We start from the raw sequence: 20124 nt of genomic DNA on the forward strand, positions 1-20124 counted from the left end.
TGGGCGGGGGCCCTGGACCGTTAGGATCCCCTAAGCACACAAATGCAGAAATACGCGTGTGGGCTCCAAACAGCCTCCTAAGTCAGGATTCAAGCAGGAGTCGACTTCCTACAGATGAATGAATGTCACCAGGTAAGCACTTTAATAACCTTTGCTAAAATTTAACTCTCACTTGTGACCATTTTCCACGAAGAAGCCAAAGAAAAATCTAAATACTTAGTAAGAATTACTGCCCCTATAACAGGAGTAAGAAAAAATCAGGATGCTCAGTAATCTGCTTGTCTCATTCATAAGCTAGGTTATTCCTCCCACTGCAGCCAACAGCAAGTCACGTCTCAGTCTCCATTCACGTAAAAAAGACTACAGGTCACTAACCTTCTGCAACTCTTCAGAAACATCAGTGCCACAGTGTGTCAGGCCCCTCAAATAAACACACCCAAACATCAACTGGTCGGTCCCCACTTCCAAACCTCTGCCTGTGGTTTTGAGTGTTGTCAATAGTGTGACCACCACTTTCCCTGGTACCAAGTTCAACCCTAAGGAACGATGCTTGTCTCTTCCCTCTCGCTGGCCACGAAGCTACAGGCTCCTTGAGGTGCGACCATGAGCAACACCCAGTCATACTGTCCACACGCCAGACGGGCCCTTGTCATGCTCGACAGCGCTGAGGGGAGCTGCCCGGGGGAGCAGCCTACCCTTGGTGGAGGGGAGCCCCTCGCAGCCTCGTCTGGTCCAGTTCGGCTCTCAGGGTCTCCAGGTTTAGAATCAGCTGGTCCTACGAAACAGCAAGTGACACAGCCTGCAGCGCTTGCTTTCCGGATATAAAGTGACTTGCACCAAAATGTGCAGAACAGGTTATGTGAGTAGGTATCAACTCCCAACATTCTAATTCTGAGAAAATGTTCCCTAAGAGTCCCATAGCAAGTATAAACTCTCAGAACAATGTTAAACCTCGTAAACCATAATGAGGAGGAAGTTCCATCTCAGGTGTAGAAAAGCTTCTGGAGGAAACGTGGCAAGCCATCACCAGCAATGACGTCAGAGAGAAGCTGACTTGGGGCGGGGGTTGGGGGGGCAGGACTCACTCTGTTGCCCTTGCTCCTCTCATTGCTTTAAACCATCTCCACGGAGCTCACACTCACTCCCAGGCATTCCTCACACTCATTCCTCTGCACCCCACTTCACTTCCTCACGGGTAAAACAAGTCACATGGGTCAAGCTTGCGGGCCACTCAACTCAACCCGGCAGCTCTGTGCTGTAGGCCACGGCAGTCACGTGCCTCGTGCAGCCACGGAGTGCGAGACAGGCCGGTGCAAAGCTCGGTGTGGGAATCACACAGGAGATTTCAAGACCCACGGTGAAAAACAGAACATAAAGTAGCCCGTTCGATTTTAGGATATTTTAGACTGTGTACGTGGCTCGTATTATCTTTCTGACGGACAGTACTGTCCACGTGAAAGGCTCATGCTTTGTTCAGCTTTCGAGTGAACCCGGAAAGGACTATTCAGGATTCTGACCCACACAGGATGGCCACACACTCTAAATCCACCTATAATGCAAATACATTCAACGTTCAAAACCAGAAACGCTGTACACGATGCAGCAGTGGACGAGCCGTAAAGAAAATGTAACTCGACTTCCACTAAGCATCTGCAGTAGTCCAGATGAATTCCAGCTCAATTTGGCTCTTAACAAACTTCTGAACGATTCAGACATTCAAGTACCTTGTCGTTTTGCATTTCTTCTAATTGCTTTTTCACATTTTCAACTTCCCGAAGGAGAGAATTCTGAAAAAGATACAAGGAGTGCTTTAGTATCAATTGTTACAGATGCCGCGTGGACCGCGGGGCAGCTACACTTCTGTCTGAAAGCATAAAGCCCCTCGGGATGCGTGGTGGGCCTCACGCCCAGCGTGAAGTGCTAGCACAAGGCCAGATGACAACTTTTAACACTGACTTGTACACAGACAATCTTCTTCCCGGACTGATCTTCTAGATACAAGGAGGCCAGCTCCTTGGGGTAAGTGAAACTGCTTTAAACTTGCTTTCAGCTTTTGCAGTTCAGTGATCACTCAGGAAGTTGGTGCAGGTTTCACATGCAAACTTCAAACCCAAGACAAAACTATCCCCACCTCAGGGCCGGCCCACAGGTCAGGGTGAAGTGAGGGGCCTTCCCTGTGTGGACTCTAGTGAGGTGTGTGTGTCATCTTGGGTTTTGTGGGGGAAAACGTGCCGCAGAACTTGTAGTGACCACTGGTCTCTCTCAGACAAGCGTTGCCCAAGCGCTGACCTCAGGGAAGGTGCTGGGCCTTGTCTTTAGGGCACTGGTGCAGCTGGGACAGGTTTTCACCGAACCTGAACCAGAGTGTTGCCCACTGAGCTGCTCTGATGGAGGTTCTCAGACATTTCCCAAAGCAAATGAAAAGAGAGAAGGCTGGAGTTGGAATATGAAAATGCTTTCTTTTAGCTGATTCAATCTTTTCTATCACGTTATATAAAAGCTACTGAACTAAACTTATTGATGCGGCCGCGTTGGGCCTCGGCTGCATCACGCGGGGTTCCTTTGTCGTGCTCACCCCGCGACACGCGGGATCTTAGCTCCCCAAACAGGGATCGAACCTGCATCCCTGAGCTTGCAAGGCAGACTCTCAACCACCGGACCGCCAGGAAAGCCCCAGAAATAAACTTCTAAGAAAGAAACGAAGGGGTGAGGGTGGACCTGGGCGCACGGCTATGTCTGTTCCTTTACACACTGCCTATGGATGCCATCACGCTTACTGAGTAGCGTGAAATAACTGCTACTCAGTTATTCGTACCCAATAAAGACACTCACTGTGGGGCCCTCTATGGGAACAGCTTTCCAACTCCTGTCCTGGAGATTCCCCGCGGCTCCCCCCACAAACCAGGCCGGGCCGGGTCAGACACCTCTTGGTAAAGCAGCTGCGGGGCCGGCTCACCTTATCCTCCAGAGCAGCCATTCTCTCCTTCAGATGGAGCTGAAGCCTCTCGTTTGACTCGGACAGAAGCTTATCCACGGTATCTGATAGGCGTTTATTGTGTTCTTCATTCATTTTTTCTCTCTGCCTTGCCTAAAACAGGAAAACAAAAACTCATCAACGTCAAGCACAAGCACGGTCATTATTGTAAAAGCACCGGGGAGCCGCGACGTGAGCGGCCTGTGCCCCGGTTCCCGAGGCGGTCCCCTCCCAAGGCCACCTCTGGTGGGCTCGAGCATCACCAGAGCAGACAGGCAGGTGCAGAGGGAGGCAGGGACTTCACTGGTCAAAGGTCACTCCCAACGCTTCTGTTTGGCAGAGCACCTGGGGACCTTACTGTCACCAGCCATTACCTGTCGGAGGGGCTTGGGCTTGGGGAGCAAGCAGATTTACACTCAGAATCAAGCAGACTTTAAAGGGGATCAGCTTACACACATGTTGGTGGAGGAATTTCCCAATATGTAAACAGAAGCCTGAGTCTGGATTAAGGGGGTGAAATGAATTCAATTTATAAAGCAAAAGGTGAGAAAATTCATTTTGGAAAAAGGAGAGTGGAGATAGACTTTCACGTTTCTTTACTTCCGACATCACTTGACTTCTTTGTAATGATTGCTGTTGTTCAGTCGCTCAGTCGTGTCTCAGTCTTTGTGACTCCATGGACTGCAGCATGCCAGGCTTCCCTGCCCTTCACTACTCCCCAGAGGTTGCTCAGACTCACATCCACTGAGTCGGTGATGCCATCCAACCATCTCATCCTCTGTCGTACCTTCTCCTGCCCTCAATCTTTCCCAGCATCAGGGTCTTTTCCAGTGAGTCAGTTCTTCGCATCAGGTATTGGAAAAAATATTGGCCAAAGTATTGGAGCTTCAGCTTTAGCATCAGTCCTTCCAATGAATATTCAGGACTGATTTCCTTTAGGATTGATTGGTTTGATCTCCATGAAGTCCAGGGGACTCTCAAGAGTCTTCTCCGATACCGCAGTTCAAAAGCATCAATTCTTTGGCACTCAGCCTTCTTTATGGTCCAACTCTCACATCCACACATGACTACTGGAAAAACCATAGCTTTAACTAGGTGGACCTTTGACGGCAAAGTCATGTCTCTGCTTTTCAACACGCTGTCTAGGTTGGTCACAGCTTTTCTTCCAACGATAATTCATATTCAGTTCAGTTCAGTTGCTCAGTCTTGTCTGACTGTGTAACCCCATGCACTGCAGCATGCCAGGCTTCCCTGCCCATCACCAACTCCCAGAACTTGCTCAAATTCATGTCCATTGAGTCGGTGATGCCATGCAACCATCTCATCCTCTGTCATCCACTCTCTTCCTGCCTTCAATCTTTCCCAGCTATGATGATTCATATTAAAAAACTAGAAGTAATTACCTCAAGCAATTTTTAAATGTGAAAACAAAGTGGGCAAGTCTGTATTTTATAAAATGAACATCAATTTCATGGTTTGAAAAAAAGCTGTTTTGGGACCTACTGTATAAAAAAAAAAAAATGGAGAGAAGACAAAAGAATGATATGTTTGAGACTGGCCCTGTGTTGGAAATGGCTGAAGCTAACTGATAGGTCACGGGTATTTATTATACTACTCCTTCCACTTTTGGGCGTGTTTGAAGTTTTCCATCATAACAAATTAAAAAACATATTATTTTCTGTTAAAACAGAGCCTTCTCCAACAACACAATTCAAAAGCATCAGTTCTTCAGCATTCAGTCTTCTTTATGGTCCAACTCTCACATCCGTATAGGACTACTGTAAAAAAAAGATAGCTTTGACTATATGGACCTTGGTCAGCAAAGTGATGTTTCTACTTTTTAATATGCTGTCTAGGTTTGTTATAGCTTTCCAAGGAGCAAGCATTTTTTAATCTCATGGCTGCAGTCACTGTCTGCAGTGATTTTTGAGCTCAAGAAAATAAAACCTGTCACAGATTCCACATTAAGGCATCGGCATTCAAATACTTTTAAAGCAAAATAAAAGTTGACTTTGAATTGGCTTAGTCATAAAGAGCATCCCGGTCTCAACAGCCTCGAGCAGCAGTTCTGAAAGTAAGGAAGAGCACCCCTGATCGGGAGACGTTGAGCTCTCTGCCGAGGCGGGGAGGGCACCTCATCGCGGGTCTCATGATGGAGTCAGAACCACTGCCCCCTGGGAGCCCGCCTCTGAGGCTCTGCAGGCCAGGCCCAAGAACACAGGTGTGGTGGGGACAGCACCGACGCCTGAGGCTGGACCTGGGACGGCCTTCCATTTCCTGGATGGTCCACATCGCCGTGTGGCCAGCCCCTCCGGGAAACCTCTCTCAGGATCGGTGACGTGAGCCCCCATGGTCACCCTTCCCTGACGCGCCTTCTGTCGCAGCGCAGCTACAGTTCTCCTCCTGCCCAGGAGGAGCCTCCTCTGAGGCAAGCAGGCTGCACACATGGGTGCCATGCCTGCAGCTTCATGGGCCCCGGACTGGCACCTCAGGTTTGTCTGAGAGGCACTCTAAAGGCCACCTGTACCCTGAGAAGCTCCCCCGACTGGCTGCTCAGAGCAACAAGCAGCCTCCTTGGATGTGGGGGTCCCCTGGCCCCTGCCCACCGCCTATGGGCGACCACCTCTGGCCCTGCTCCTGAGGAGGCGGGTGCCCGGGTCAGCAGATGGGGCCACACACGCACACACTCGACGGCAGAGAAAGGTGGTGCCGGCCCAGACGCAGCCTCCCCGCCAGCACACGCACCCGCTGCAGCTCCTGGTTCTTCTCCTCCAGCTGGGCCTCCATCTGCCGCAGCCTCTCCTCGATGTTGCCGTGTCTCTCTTCCGCCTGTCGGCCAAGAACAGGGTCAGTCCCGCTCGCAGCGCCCCGTCCTGACGGCACGTGGGCTGTGACCACAGGGGCGGCAAGCGGGCCATGCTCTATGCGGACCACGGGCCCCGGGTTCGCGGGAGGCACGCCCGCACGCCTGCTCACGCCGCCTGTGTGGCTTTGCGTGTGACACGTGGGCGACGGAAGGACTGCGTGTGGCGAGCCACGAGCCAGCGCGGGCAGCAGGCAGCGGCAAGCGCGGGACGCGCGAGGCACACGTTCTACCTTCCTAAGCTGGGAGGTAAGTTCGAACAGTTTAGCCTCCTTAGTGGCAGAGCTTCCGGAAGACAAAAGGTCCGACTACAAGGCCGACCGGGGACGGACAGCAGAGATGCCGGGGGAAAGGAGAAACCAAGCCTTGAGAGGAAGATCACAGGCAGCAGGGCGCCCCCTGGCGGCTGTTAGTGACCCTGCTCTGGGAGGGTCTGCGAGCACCCGACACGCCGGCCGGCCGCCCGCGACCGGAGGGCCCCTCAGCCGCTCACTGAGCTCTGCGCAACGCTCCCAACAGCCGCGCCAGCACGGGCCCTGCCCGACTCTCCATGCCCAGCCAGTGCCCACCGGCAGCGCGGGGCAACACCTTTCCCGCCAGAAGAACAGGGTGGCTGGCTGGCTGGCAGTGGGGATGACGCCCCCCACAGTGCCACATCCCCGGGAGGCAGCCTCTCACCCGCAGGCTCCCGGGGACGGCGAGCTGGGAGTGGGGCCCCAAGACTTAAGAGTCTCCTAAACGAGAATGGGATTTTCCTGGGTCTGCGAAGAACTATCCTGCTAAGGTTTTGAGTTGCTGACTGACTGAACTCTGAGCAGCAGTGACTCGGAGCTGAAGCGTCCTGGAGACACACAGAACACGGGACAAAACGGAGGGAGATTAACGCAGGGATGACACAGAAGCAGGGGCTGTCGGACACTCCGGGAGTGCTCCCATCTCAGACGGGCAGCACGACCCCTGCGTCTGTGCTCCTGCCTGGACTGAGCAGCTGGGGCAGGGGCACGGTGGCACAGCATGGGAGCAGGCCCTCCCCGCACCCACCCCCAGCCCCACGGACCCAGAGCAGCCCCTTGGAGAGCACGGCCACCTCTGCGCACACCCGGCCCTGCAGACCCAGAGCAGCACCTTGGAGAGCGCAGCCACCCTCTGCGCCAGCTCGGCCTCCACCTCGGGCAGCGTCTCCGCCCTCCGCAGCGTCTGCTGCAGCTTCTGCTCCGCCAGCTCCAGGCGCTCCTGCAACTGCCGGTTTTTATCCTCTGTCTACAAAGGGAGAGCAGAGTCGCTGAGACAAAACCCGAACGCACGTGTCTACTGGATTAGCTCTGCTTCGGCAGCTGTGTCACGGTAAATCTTCTCTCAGTGTTCCTGGGCTTAGTCTCATTGGGCAGAATACCTCCCGCCAGAGTATTTGCTTTTCCTAAACGTCCCCAAAAAAGTCTTTTTAAAAAAAAAAAGTTCTTGTATATTAAAGATCAGTTTCCTATAGAAGCTTATTCATTCTTGTTGACAAGGGAAGAAGGGTTCAGTACTGACCCTTCTTAAAACGTCACCAGAATCATCATTTGAAGGGAACCCTACTGACCACAGATGGCCACGGGCATGTGAGCCAAAATACGGCTTTCATCTCCTCTGAAATACAGACCTGCTAAGAGTGTGCCTGGTGAAATGCCAGTCAACTGATACTTGTGAACGCGTGATTATTCTTTTAAAAGATCTTATTAGTCTGAAAAACTTTCAACGTAGAAAATTTAGACAGATTCTTTTTTAAAAAAGAAAAAAAAATTAAATTATCTATAAACTCAGGTTCCTGAGAGGTTAACATTTGTTTCTAAGCAGCTTTCTTATTTCTTCTGTGTGTGTTACTATTCTATGTACATACACAAACAATACGACATGCTTTAAAACCCTCAGAAAACAACAGCATATGGTATAGGGTATTTTCTGATCTGCCTTTTACAGCCATTACTTTGTATATCATAATGCTCTTAATTAGCATTCCACATCATAAATTTCAATGGCTTTCTAGTATTTTATTTTTGTGTTGGGGCCAATGATACCCTTTGCAACGCACCAGACCGACTCACTTTGCTTTAAAAGCCAGATTTGGTTCTCCTGGTTAAGTCCTGATTATCTGAGACCACACAGGAACAGGAGCAAGTAAGGCTCACCAAACCACAGGAGGTGCACACCCTAATCAGACCGGAGCTCTAACCCTGCCTTTTGTCACAGTGACCCCAGTTTCCAGCAGGCAGCCAGCTGCTATGAAGTTCCCTGCCGCTCTCTGCTCTTTCAGTAAAAACACTAATAAGCCAACCGATTCACGTTCAAGTAAAACAAAAGAGTCAGGAGTGGAATTCCACAAAACGGTTAAACCAAGTCCCAAATAATTCAAACCTGTAAGTTGCAGTCACCCCCAATTTTTAAAAACTGTATTTCATTCCAGTACAGCTGATTTACCATGATGTACATCCACACTTTTCAACACAGTATTTTAGGGTCATAAGAACGTCACACTGGGACTTGATTCCCGACGTGGGAACCTCGTGAAAAGGTCTTTAGCTTCCTCGGTGATGCACCGCTACAGAAGTCAGACACAGTCAGTACCTGTCGATGCATAGAATCCTTATTTGCGATTTCATTTTCAAGTTTATCATTGAGGTCATGCACAGAGGTGGCTTCGCGCTGTGCAGCGAGGTAGCGTTTCTCAAGGGTAGTGATTCTCTCCTCCATGTCCTCCTTCTGGGCCATGGCCTACACCGGGCATTGCAGAGGAGAAAGGTAAGTCGTTATCACGGAACGCTCGGACACACTTAAGAGTAAAAAAGCTGGGCTAAATCCTAACTTTCAAATCAAACATAAAGTTAGTGTCCTCAAGACTAAAGTCCTAGACGTGGCAATTTTACCTGATGTGAGCAAAAACGCGCCTACCTCAAAGGTCTCATCTGCCACGATTGGCACCCACCTGTCTTAACGTTCTGTCTGGCCACTCAGTTTACCAAGCTTCTTTTCTACATAATAAACCCAAACAGCAAACCAAAAGTATACTAAACTACCCTATTATTCCAAGAATTCCAGGAGGGAAGGTATCTGGCATGAAGTCAGGACCTCTGTCTGCTACACCATACAGGTGGCCTTGACCCAGAATAGGGAGGGACCTTCAACAGATCCAACGGGGAGCTCTGAGGCTCGTTTCCTCGAGTAAAAGTTGGAAAAATCTCATGCAATTTCCCCAGAATTAAAGTAAGAGTATTAACGAGAGGAAAGAGGGGTCAGAGTGAGACACAGGTGGAAGCAGCCTTCTCAAGCCGCACTCTCTGAGGCGGAGTTACACCAGGTGTACGAAGCGCTCAGGCCAGGGCCAGGACTTGCTGGGGCGCGACTCCTGTCCGCCGCTCAGAGCCCACTTCAGGTCCCTCCGTAGTTACTAAGTAACCAATGTTGGCAAAGTCTGAACATTAAAACCGAAAGGTCTTAAAAACACTTTTTCCAGAATTCTCTATGTATTAAACTCTGCCACCTAATCTCCTCCTGTTGCCAAAGAGTAGTGTGAATAGGTTATACAAACACGTGCACATATTCCTGTTCTGAGTTCTCACACAGCATCACTCACACCAAGCTACTAAACAAGTCCGCCTGCTGTACCACGTGTTGGAGGGGTCTCTCTGAGACCGTCTCACGGGGGAGGGGGGCAGGGTGGGCGCTGTCTGTCTGTGTACAAAGGAGAGGCGAGGTGAGGCTCACAGCGGGAGGCCTGAGCCCCCAGCAGTCTTTTGTTTTCACAGTGACCGCTAGGTAGCTTCTCATAACTCATGACACCCGCAGACATGACCTCCAGGAACACCATGATTCCACATGGTCACACAGCTCGGGCCTGAGGGTCTGAGGGTGGGGAGTAACACATACTCACTGCTGATAGCACGCGTAAAATCAGCCCTACTGTACAGCACAGGGAGCGCTACTCCGTGCTCTGTGGTGAAGCAAATGGGTAGGAAATCCAAAAAAGAGGAACACACGTGTGTGTGTGCATACACACACACACTGCTGATTCACTTTGCTGTACAGCAGAAACTGACACAGCAGTGTAAAGCAACTACATGCCAATAAATGAATGAATGGATGAATGAATTTTTAAAAAAGGAACACCTGGGCCCCTAGAACTGGTACAAGCGCGGAGTCCACAGCCCGGGTGCAGCACAGCGCCAAGGCCACCCTCATGTCGCTCCACCGCCAACGGACCAGGCCTCTTCTGCCCCAGAGCCCACGACGCAGAGGCAGGGAGGCAGCCGGCCGCGGTCCCGCCGGTGCTCTGCTCTTGCTCACACAGCCACCGCAAGGCTGAGATCACCGGGAGAACAAGGGACCCACATTCCACCACAGGACAACAGACATGGCCGCTGCACTCACTTCGCGGACGTCCCGCTGCAGTTTCGTGTTCACTTCCTCCGACTTGATGAGGTCCTTCCTGGCCGTGTCCAGGTCCTCCTCCAGCTCCGTCACGTGGGCAGAGAGGGCTGCCAGGCGCTCCTTCATCTGGCTCTGCTCCCGCGACTGCTTGTCGATGACTTCCTGGAGCTCCATCACCTTGGCCAGGTCTTCCTCGTGGCTCAGAGAGCCGTCGGAGGATCTCTAAGGGGGAAAGGAAGCCTTAGGCAGCCGTGTTTCGGGAGGGAGGAAACACAGCACTTCCGGGCAATTGGTGAGGTCAACACTGCCTTCTGCACTCTAGGAGCTCACACGACCCTCACGGCTGCTCAGACCTACAAGGTGCATTGGTGAGAGGTCCCAACAGCCCCACACAGACTGGACGGTAAGACGAGAACCAGACAGAGCGCGAGACCGAGGACTTGCCTTTCCATTGGCGCTTGGCGCGCTTTCCTGCTCGTGATTTACATCAAGCACCCCGTCCGTTAGTACCTTTTTCTGGTTATTCTGCTCTTTAAGAATCATCAGCTGAAACCAAAAAATTGAAGGAGAGTAAAGAAATAAGTAAACACAGCAAAACTCTACTTGGAAAAACTCAAGTCTAAACTGAAAACACAACATAAAAAGAAAATATGTGGTGATGCTATCCATGCCAAATAGAGTCAGGTGATTAGAGTCAGAATTTGTCTTCTCCTGGACAAAGGGGTACTTAAGAGATCCTGCAGCTCTGAGCCACAGTCTAGTTTACTAGTCATTAAAATAACCCAGGTGGGCGGGTCCTCAGTCAGAAAGATAAGTAACATGTGATGCCCACCACTACGGCCTTCATTCTTTCTTATAATGAAGGGATAAAAGTGACAAACCCTTAACTGGACTTACACGAAGACTGACGAGGCTCACCTCTTTGTGTGTGGTGCCCAGTTCTTCTTCTAACAAACTACACCTTTCGAGCGCTACTCGCAATCGCTCTCTCACCTGAAATGAAAGGGGCCGAGTCACTGAGTTGCCGTGTGTGTGCACGTCAGTGCACTTCTCACCGTACACTCACCCCGATACACGCTACTGCCACAGAGCACCTTTAACGTCTCTCATTGATCTTAACGTCAAGAAAACCTGCTTGTTAACAGCTTTCAATTCTAAGTTTGAGAGAACAAAATGTTATCCTAAATTAATTTTATTACCCAGCTTTTAACTGCAAATTCATATACAGAATATAATAAATCTTGAAATATTTATGCCAACGAATACTTTTTAACTGGGGGCTTCCCAGGTGGCTCAGTGGTAAAGAATCCGCCTGCCAATACAAGAGGTCAGGTTCAATTCCTGGGTCAGGCAGGTCCCCGGAGTAGAAGATGGCCACCCACTCCACTGTCTTTGCCTGGGAAGTCCCGTGGAGAGAGGAGAGTGGTGGGCTACAGTCCACAGGGTTGCAAAGACTCGGACATGACCGAGCATGTACGCAGGCAACGCTTTTTAACCAAATAAAACTCTGACTTCTTACAGAAAAAACTATTTACAAGAATACAAGACGCTCAACTTGTTACACAAACAAGTGAGCTAGTTTTCAAGTCGACTAGTTACACAAACACGTGCGTCGTTCACCTAACAACGAAGCAAGTGTACAGATCCAGGAGGGCCAGGTGGCTGGTACCTTCTCGTCCAGGGCCTTGTGGTGCTCGAACAGCGACTTGAGCGCCTTGAGCACCTCCACCTCGCTGGACACGCCGGCCGGGGACTGTGCCTGCCGCTTGACCACCGTCATCCGCAGGGACCGCTCGTGCCGGGAGACCAGGCACTCCAGGTGCTCCAGCAGCAGCTGCAGGGCGGGGCCAGAGCAGCACCTTCAGCCTCACACTTGAATTCGGGGCCGATAACTCCTCTCAGCCTCACGCTAAGACCAAAACTGTGCTAAGGCATGTCGGAATCCCGCCAGTTCAGTCTAAAGTTAGACTGGACTTCCCTGGTGGCCCAGTAGTTAAGACTCCACACTTCTGCAGGGGTCATGGGTTTAATCCCCACTTGGGGAACTAAGATCCCACACAAAGTGAAGCGTGGACAAAAATGTTAAGAGAAACCCCCCTCAAATGTACTAAAATTACATTAGCTCTCATCATAAATTTGAAGCAAGGTATGAGAACCCTGAACTGATCCTCCCCGGGCCACTCAGTGGGAAAATGTGGAAAATGGGTTGAAAACCAGACAGAGTTTAAAGACAGCAACATGGAGTCCAGTGGTGACCCCCGCAGGGCGAATGTCAACACATGAGAATCCCCCTACTGACCCTGGTGTTGTTCCTTTCTGCTTTCAGCTCAGCGATTTCTTCTTCTCTTTCAAGAAGCTGCTCCCTGCATACATTTAGTTCTTTAGTAAGTGCTGCAAACTCCTAGAAAACAGTTAAATGAGTAAGTAACTAAATGTAAATACAAATTAAAAAAGAGAGTGAGAATCTGAAGACTGACCCTGTCAAGCTTCTCCAGGCTCCACACAAAGGATCTCCCTGCCCCTCCAGAGAAGAGGGGGTCCACTGACCCCTCGACCACACAGACCACCACTACTCAGACCGGCCTTCAGCCTCCACCTCAACCTGGCAGGCCCATAGCCTGCCTTCTCCAGACCCAGGGAAGTCTGAGATACTTTCCTAAACATAAATCCTAAAAACAAAGTAGATAAAGAGATTCTTAAACGACACACAGACAAGTGACCTGGAACCTCTGGGGAGAGTGAAGAAAAAAGGGAAGGTCTACAAGGCCACCAGGCTTTGGAGTGTTCCTCTGGGAAAAAGGCTGATGGCACCCCAAGCCACCTGTTAGCCTGACTCCACTGAAGTCACCCATTCAATCAACTGGTTAAAATGTTCAATTCATGTTACACGTATTTTATCACAATTTGCGCGTGTGTGCAGGCACACACACAGAACTCTCTGGAGACAAGGTGGCTTCTAAGAGCATGGATCAGCGACAGAACGTGAACAGCCCTTCACGCCAGGATTTCAGTGCAGACCAGCAAACACAAAGCTCCAGTCCGGCTGGGGAGAAGCAATCCAGCGTGTCCTCACACCGGACAGACTGCCCACACGGCACGGGCACTGGGCATCATGGCTGGGAAGCGGGCAGGGAGGGGAGCCACAGGGACTGGGTCTCCTCTCCACGGCCCCCCAGGAGCGAGGGAAGGAGGCAGGCGCTGTTCTCCGAGGGGGGGATGTCTATGGGAAGAGCAGGCTTTGGAGGGAGCGCTAACCGTCCAGTTTCAGACAAGCTTAATCTGAGACGTACTCAGGCCTTCAAGCGGCAGTGTCAAGTCCAGAGCCTCCCAGTCTGGAGTCCTAGGGGACACAGGCCAAGATGAGACAGAGCAGCGAGGTGCTGAGTGCGGGCGAGAAGAGCCGAGGTTTGAGCCCAGCGAGAAGTCACTGCTGGGTGGCTGGGAAGTGAGAGGTGCCAGCCAGGGAGGCTGGGGGAGGCCAGGAGGGAAGGGGACCATCTCGGGCGTCAGGAACCCTGGGAGGAGCAGCCACAGTCAACGGGTACCGGGAGAAGGAGTCGCTTACTGGTCAGTAGAGGGTCTGCTGAAGTGGAGGCCAATGGTGGCCAGGACCACAGCAGGTCAGAAGCCCTGGCAGGGTCGAAAGCCCAGTGGACAGAGGATGGGGGTGCAGGGAGCACAGGCTTGCTCTCGTGAGGGACTCTGCAGTCAAGCGCTGAAGGCAATCGGGCAACTGTTTCAGGAGACGCAGGGTCAGGAGAGCCCTCTTAGAGGATACACTGGGGCTCGCAGGCTGATGGCAGGGGTCCGGGGCAGGGTGGGAGCTGAGCGGGCAGAGGGCACCTTTCCCGGGCACACAGCTCACCCACGGTCAGCAGACAGGCGGTCAGATGCATGGGCCCAGATCCAGATGAACAGTGAGCTGGTGGGGGGGCTTTCTGGAAGTCCTCGTTTAATCTCTTCCAATTTCACTGAGAAAACAGATGCCTCTGCACTGAGCGGCAGGGCGGGTGAGACACACCGGGGAGGGCAGGGAGCGGCCGGGACGCCCGGACCGTGGCCGTGGGCCTCTGAGTAGACCGCAGGCCGCGTGGACGGGGACTGCCGACAGGAGCAGGTTTCCGCGGGTGAGAGAGGCGTGCGGGTGGGACAGGCGGAAGAGGCCGCGATGCTGCTGGACCGCGCGCGTTCCCGCGGGGGAAGACAACAGGGGAGCCGCGAAGGGCGAGGGGCCAGGCGTCGTGGGGGGCGCGGCCAGCAGGCCCGGGAGGCAGGCCGCTGCTGCTGTCTGCCCCGCTTCCAGTGAAGAGACCCTTCTCCACATTCCCGCCAGCTCCCTTTCCTTAACCCGTTCATCACCAGGCACGAGCCTGTATCTTTTACACACACAGTTTCCTTAAGTTTCTCCTAATGGCACCAAACTGTCTTCACTCACCTATGAAGAGACTATTTAACTCCCGTCGTTTTGGCTAAATACAAGCGCTTCTTACAACGAATCCAACGGTTAAACCATTCTGTGAAATACCGCTTCTTACAACGAATCCAACGGTTAAAACATTCTGTGAAATACCGCTTCTTACAACGATCCAACGGTTAAAACCATTCTGTGAAATACCGCTTCTTAAAACGAATCCAACGGTTAAACCATTCTGTGAAATACCGCTTCTTACAACGAATCCAACGGTTAAACCATTCTGTGAAATACCGCTTCTTACAACGAATCCAACGGTTAAACCATTCTGTGAAATACCGCTTCTTACAACGAATCCAACGGTTAAACCATTCTGTGAAATACCGCTTCTTACAACAAACCCAACGGTTAAAACCATTCTGTGAAACACCGCTTCTTACAACGAATCCAACGGTTAAACCATTCTGTGAAATACCGCTTCTTACAACGATCCAACGGTTAAAACCATTCTGTGAAATACCGCTTCTTAAAACGAATCCAACGGTTAAACCATTCTGTGAAATACCGCTTCTTACAACGAATCCAACGGTTAAACCATTCTGTGAAATACCGCTTCTTACAACGAATCCAACGGTTAAACCATTCTGTGAAATACCGCTTCTTACAACAAACCCAACGGTTAAAACCATTCTGTGAAATACCGCTTCTTACGACGAATCCAACGGTTAAAACATTCTGTGAAATACCGCTTCTTACGACGAATCCAACGGTTAAACCATTCTGTGAAATACCGCTTCTTACGACGAATCCAACGGTTAAACCATTCTGTGAAATACCGCTTCTTACAACGAATCCAACGGTTAAACCATTCTGTGAAACACCGCTTCTTACAACGAATCCAACGGTTAAAACCATTCTGTGAAATACCGCTTCTTACAACGAATCCAACGGTTAAAACATTCTATGAAATACCGCTTTGAATACAGGAGAAGACAAACGTATAGAACGCCACACTTATTTTTACTCCTTAAAGAAAAACTCTTCTCTTTGCTCAAAAGAATTCAACTGAAAAAAGTACCAGAGCAAATTAAACTTAGGAGTTTAGATAAACATGAGACAGGAAATTCCAAAGTTTAAGATTCCAAAAGCATGTTCATATGTACACTGCATTTGTATTATTTTTGCAGAAAAAAACTAGTAGAGCCTGAATAAATTCCAAATATGTGCAATAAGTGATCTGCACTATTTCTATGATAGGAACCTGTCAGCATCCAAATTTTTTTCTCTTTAGGAAAAAATGTTTGTTTAAAAAATACTGTAAGCCAGTTAAAACTGACATTCTATTTACTGTAATTAAAGTTTGAAGTTCACTCTTTGAAAGTGAACAGATACAACAGTCATTGGAATATTTTCAGGTTAAAATGCTAAGTCTGTGCAACATAGATTTGCATTTCCATTTGACATTTTCTAGGATTGAGACCAGGGAAAACAATATCCAACCATTAACATCAGTTTTAAAAACCTGATTTCCCATAATGTGTTAAAATCCCAATACTCATCATTTCTGGCTCTGGACAACAGGATCAGGTTACTCAAACCAGACAGGACTGGTCAAAGTCCACGATCAAGCTGATTTACAGTAAGTCCTACAGACGGGATGCGACGTTTGGCGCTGGAAGTGATGCCCATGCTCTTCCCAGACACCGCAGGAGGACTTGGGGTGGGGGGGAGAGCGGCAGGGACGGTCAGAGTCTACCTCATGGACGGGGTCCCAAACCCTTCCCTTCTGCCCACATCCGTGCTTCCCCTGACCAGCCCGCGTCACAGTTCCACACCTTCTCATCTCTGTAATCTCCATCGACAGTTCTGTTTTTTAATTACTTATCATTTTTGCTAACCTGCTGAGAAAAGAATACAGCTCCACTGGAGAAAACAGGTGTACATCCTCTTAGTCGGGGGACGCGGTTGTAATAAAGGATGGAAATGGGGTCTGATTCTCAGGAAACCAAGACGAACACCTGAAAGCTGACTTGCACAGCTCACTCAGATAATCTACCAGCCGCAGCTATGGGGCGCTGCTGCTGCTGCTGAGTCGCTTCAGTCGTGTCCGACTCTGGGCGACCCCACAGAGCAGCCCACCAGGCTCCGCCGTCCCTGGGATTCTCCAGGCAAGAACACTGGAGTGGGTTGCCATTTCCTTCTCCAATGCATGAAAGTGAAAAGTGAAAGTGAAGTCGCTCAGTCGTGTCCGACTCCTCGCGACCTCATGGACTGCAGCCTACCAGGCTCCTCCGTCCCTGGGATTTTCCAGGCAAGAGTACTGTAGTCAGCTGTAAAAGCAGATTAAATTCTGAATTAAAAGATAATTAGAGGTTTATACATTCAAATGAACCAGCAAATTACATATTTGAAACTCCAATGTATTGACTAAAAGTTGCTTAAAAAGGTTATGTGTAACTATTTTTATTGTGACCTAATGACGGGAGGAGGACAGAGGGACACTAGACAGAAAAAGACCAACTTGATGCCTGTGCGAAATATGGGTCACAAGTTCACGAGACTTAAAGTTATCAATGTGATAGCACTGGATTTTCAATCACTGATTATTTGCAAGCAGAGAAAAATGCATAAGCAGTTCAAAGGTCCCAATACATGTGATTTATCTTTTCTTATTTCTAAGAATTGGTGTTTAGTCGCTCAGTCGTGTGTGACTCTTTGCGACCACATGGACTGTAGCATACCAGGCTTCCCTGTCCTTCACCACCTCCCAAAGTTTGTTCAAACTCATGTCCATTGAGTCGGTGATGCCATCCAACCATCTCATCCTCTGTTGCCCCCTTCTCCTCCTGCCTTCAATCCTTCCCAGCATTAGGGTCTTTTCCAACGAGTTGGCTTCGCATCAGGTGGCCAAAGTATTGGAGCTTCAGTTTTGGCATCAGTCCCTTCAATGAATATTCAGGGTTTCTAAGAATAGAGACTGATAAAACGTATGCTCATACGTAGCACTTGGCAATTAAGTAATGGAGACTGTATACTCTGAACCTCAAAACATGGAGCAGAGCAGTACTGCAATGTGACCTCAATTTGGTTAAGAGCAAACACAATCTTTTACACACACATTTTTATGCATATTTACATAAGAATGTACAGATTTCTTACATAAGAAACCCAGATGGATACCCACCAAAGTGCTATGCAGATTATCCGCGGTGGTTGGGAAAGCAGGCTGGAAATGAGTCTTTTAACTTCTATTCTTTTTTATTTTCAATTAAGTATGCACTCTCTTTGTATTAAGAAACAAGAAAACAGGGACTTCCCTAGCGGTCCCACTGTGGCTGCTGGGGGCCTGGGTTTGATCCCTGGCGGGGGAACTAAGATCCCACAAGCTCACGGCATGGCCACAGACAAATAAATAAGTAAAGCAAAAGAATGAAATTAACAGTCCAACTCACACACACAGCCCAAAGGCCAATCCTCACTTCTTTTTTTCCTTTTAACAACATTAAACTGCAGGGCACAAGCAGAGCAGGGACCACCCGCGTGGCAGTCCAGACCCTCCTCCCAGCCCTGTGTCTCAGTCCCGCCGCGCCCCTGCCCTCCCGGAGCCACTGCACGGGGGCTCCGGCCTCGTGGGCTCCGCGCTCACCCGCTGCCCTCCAGGGGAGCAGCTGACCCCATCTTCCTGCTCTCTTCCCCCTTGCTCTGGTCACTTGTTCTCTGCTCAGAACCGCTGTGCTCCTGGGGCTCTGTCCGAGGGCCCCTGTTCTCCCTACACACGTGGTGCCCATCTGACCTGTGTCAGGCTTCAGCCCTAGGCTGGGCAACCATCCACCAGGCCCCTGCGCATCTCCACGCAGCTGTTTTAAGGGTCTTCCTCATCTCCCTCCTGGCCCCTCGGAGCAACCACATGGTCCCCGCCCTGCCCCCAAGTGGGCCAGCTGCCGGGACTGCTGAGGCTGCTGACCAGACCTCTACCCGAAGCTCCCAGACCACATGCTGCCGCCTCCTCAGCCTGGGCCACTGTGCCCTGCCCCCCAAGAAACCCTGGCCCATCAGAAGCCACTGCCCGTCACCCCTTCCCTCCAGCCTCCGGCAGCCACTAGTCTGCTTTCTGTCTCCAGGACCCGCCTGTTCTGGACATCTCACACAGACCAATGTGTATGTTTGTCCTTGGGGATCTGGCTTCCTCCCCTCAGTGTAACGTTCTCAGGGTTCACACGTGGTACCGTGTGGGCCACCGCTTCACTCATTTTCACGGCTGGATAATGATTCACCACGTGGATGTAGAACATTCTGTTTACCCACTCAACTGTCAGTGGACACCTGGGTTGCTCGTGCTTTCTAACTATGAGGTTGGTACGAAAGTAACTGCAGTTTTGGATCGTGAATGCATTACAACTAGGCTCAAACACACATGTATTAATCAAAATAGGAACCATTACAATCAACATTTTTGCCAATGAGAAATAAGTTTGTTTACTCCTGAAGGGTAAAAATCCATGCTCCGGGATTCAACGACTCTTGGAAAGCATTTCCTGCCTCCTGCTGGTCGTGGAAGCGTTTTGCCTGTAAGATGTTGTTGAGACGCCTGAAGAAGTGGCAGCTGGCTGGTGACAGGTCAGGTGAATATGGTGGATGAAGCAACACTTCGCAGCCCTATCTGTTCAGCTTCTGCAGTGTTGGTTCCGCGACGTGCAGCCGGGCACTGTGGTGGAGAAGAACCGGGCGGGTTCTGTTGACGAACGCCAGCTGCAGGGGTTGCAGCTTTAGGCGCATCTCATTGATTCGCTGAGCATACTGCTCAGAGGTGATGGTTTCACCAGGATTCAGAAAGCTGCAGGGGATCAGATGGGCAGCAGACCACCAATCAGTGACCATGATCTTTTTTTGGAACAAGTTTGGCTTTGGGAAGTACTTCTGAGCTTATCAGGCCAACCGCTGAGCTGGTCTTTGCCAGTTGTATAAAATCCACTTTTCATCGTACTTTACAATTTGATCGAGAAATGGTTGTTGTTGTGAAGGATAAGAGAAGACAACACTTCAAAATTATTATTATTTTTTTAGTTTTTGGTCAGCTCATGAGGCACCCACTTATCAAGCCTTTCCACCTTTCCAATTTACTTCAAATGCCAAACAACTGTAGAATGGTTGACATCGACTTCAATGACAACTTCTCATGTAGTTATGAGAGGATTAGATTCGATGAGGCTCTCAACTGGTCGTTGTCAAGTTCTGATGGCCGGCCACTAGACTCATCTTGAAGGCTCTCGTCTCGTTCACACACTTCTTGAACCACCACTGATAGCAGCAGTGACGGCGGGAGCAGCGGAGGGGGCTGAGGACGGAGCACACGCACGCACGCCTGGAGCAGGGATACCGGCACACTGTCTGCTCTCCCACACCACAGCTAACTAAAGCTGGCGTTTCTTGCATGTGTGTGTATGTGTGGATGCCAACTAACACACCCACTTC

The 20124-nt window shown here is 50.3% G+C and overlaps 1 protein-coding gene across 12 annotated transcripts in view; it reads right to left on the reverse strand.

Moving 5' to 3' along the window:
• PPFIA1 (PPFI scaffold protein A1) overlaps window positions 1-20124 on the reverse strand; it is a 77612-nt gene that overhangs the window by 33107 nt on the left and 24381 nt on the right. For 7 of the 12 annotated variants that reach the window (XM_086383955.1, XM_086383953.1, XM_086383952.1 and 4 more), the window contains exons 3-14: window positions 12541-12642; window positions 11911-12075; window positions 11160-11234; window positions 10686-10787; window positions 10242-10463; window positions 8442-8588; window positions 6963-7097; window positions 6071-6145; window positions 5720-5803; window positions 2957-3088; window positions 1725-1787; window positions 696-775 (exon numbers count right to left, since the gene is read on the reverse strand). In XM_086383955.1, coding sequence (XP_086240081.1) covers window positions 696-775; window positions 1725-1787; window positions 2957-3088; window positions 5720-5803; window positions 6071-6145; window positions 6963-7097; window positions 8442-8588; window positions 10242-10463; window positions 10686-10787; window positions 11160-11234; window positions 11911-12075; window positions 12541-12642 — 1382 coding nt within the window. The remainder of the gene's footprint in view (window positions 1-695; window positions 776-1724; window positions 1788-2956; window positions 3089-5719; window positions 5804-6070; window positions 6146-6962; window positions 7098-8441; window positions 8589-10241; window positions 10464-10685; window positions 10788-11159; window positions 11235-11910; window positions 12076-12540; window positions 12643-20124) is intronic. The other 5 variants (XM_086383958.1, XM_086383957.1, XM_086383956.1 and 2 more) reach the window with 1 other exon arrangement.

The sequence above is a fragment of the Bos grunniens genome, chromosome 29 (assembly GCF_055505025.1).
Source record: "Bos grunniens cultivar Pamir isolate PY7600 chromosome 29, Bosgru_T2T1.0, whole genome shotgun sequence".
Lineage (NCBI taxonomy): Eukaryota > Metazoa > Chordata > Mammalia > Artiodactyla > Bovidae > Bos > Bos grunniens.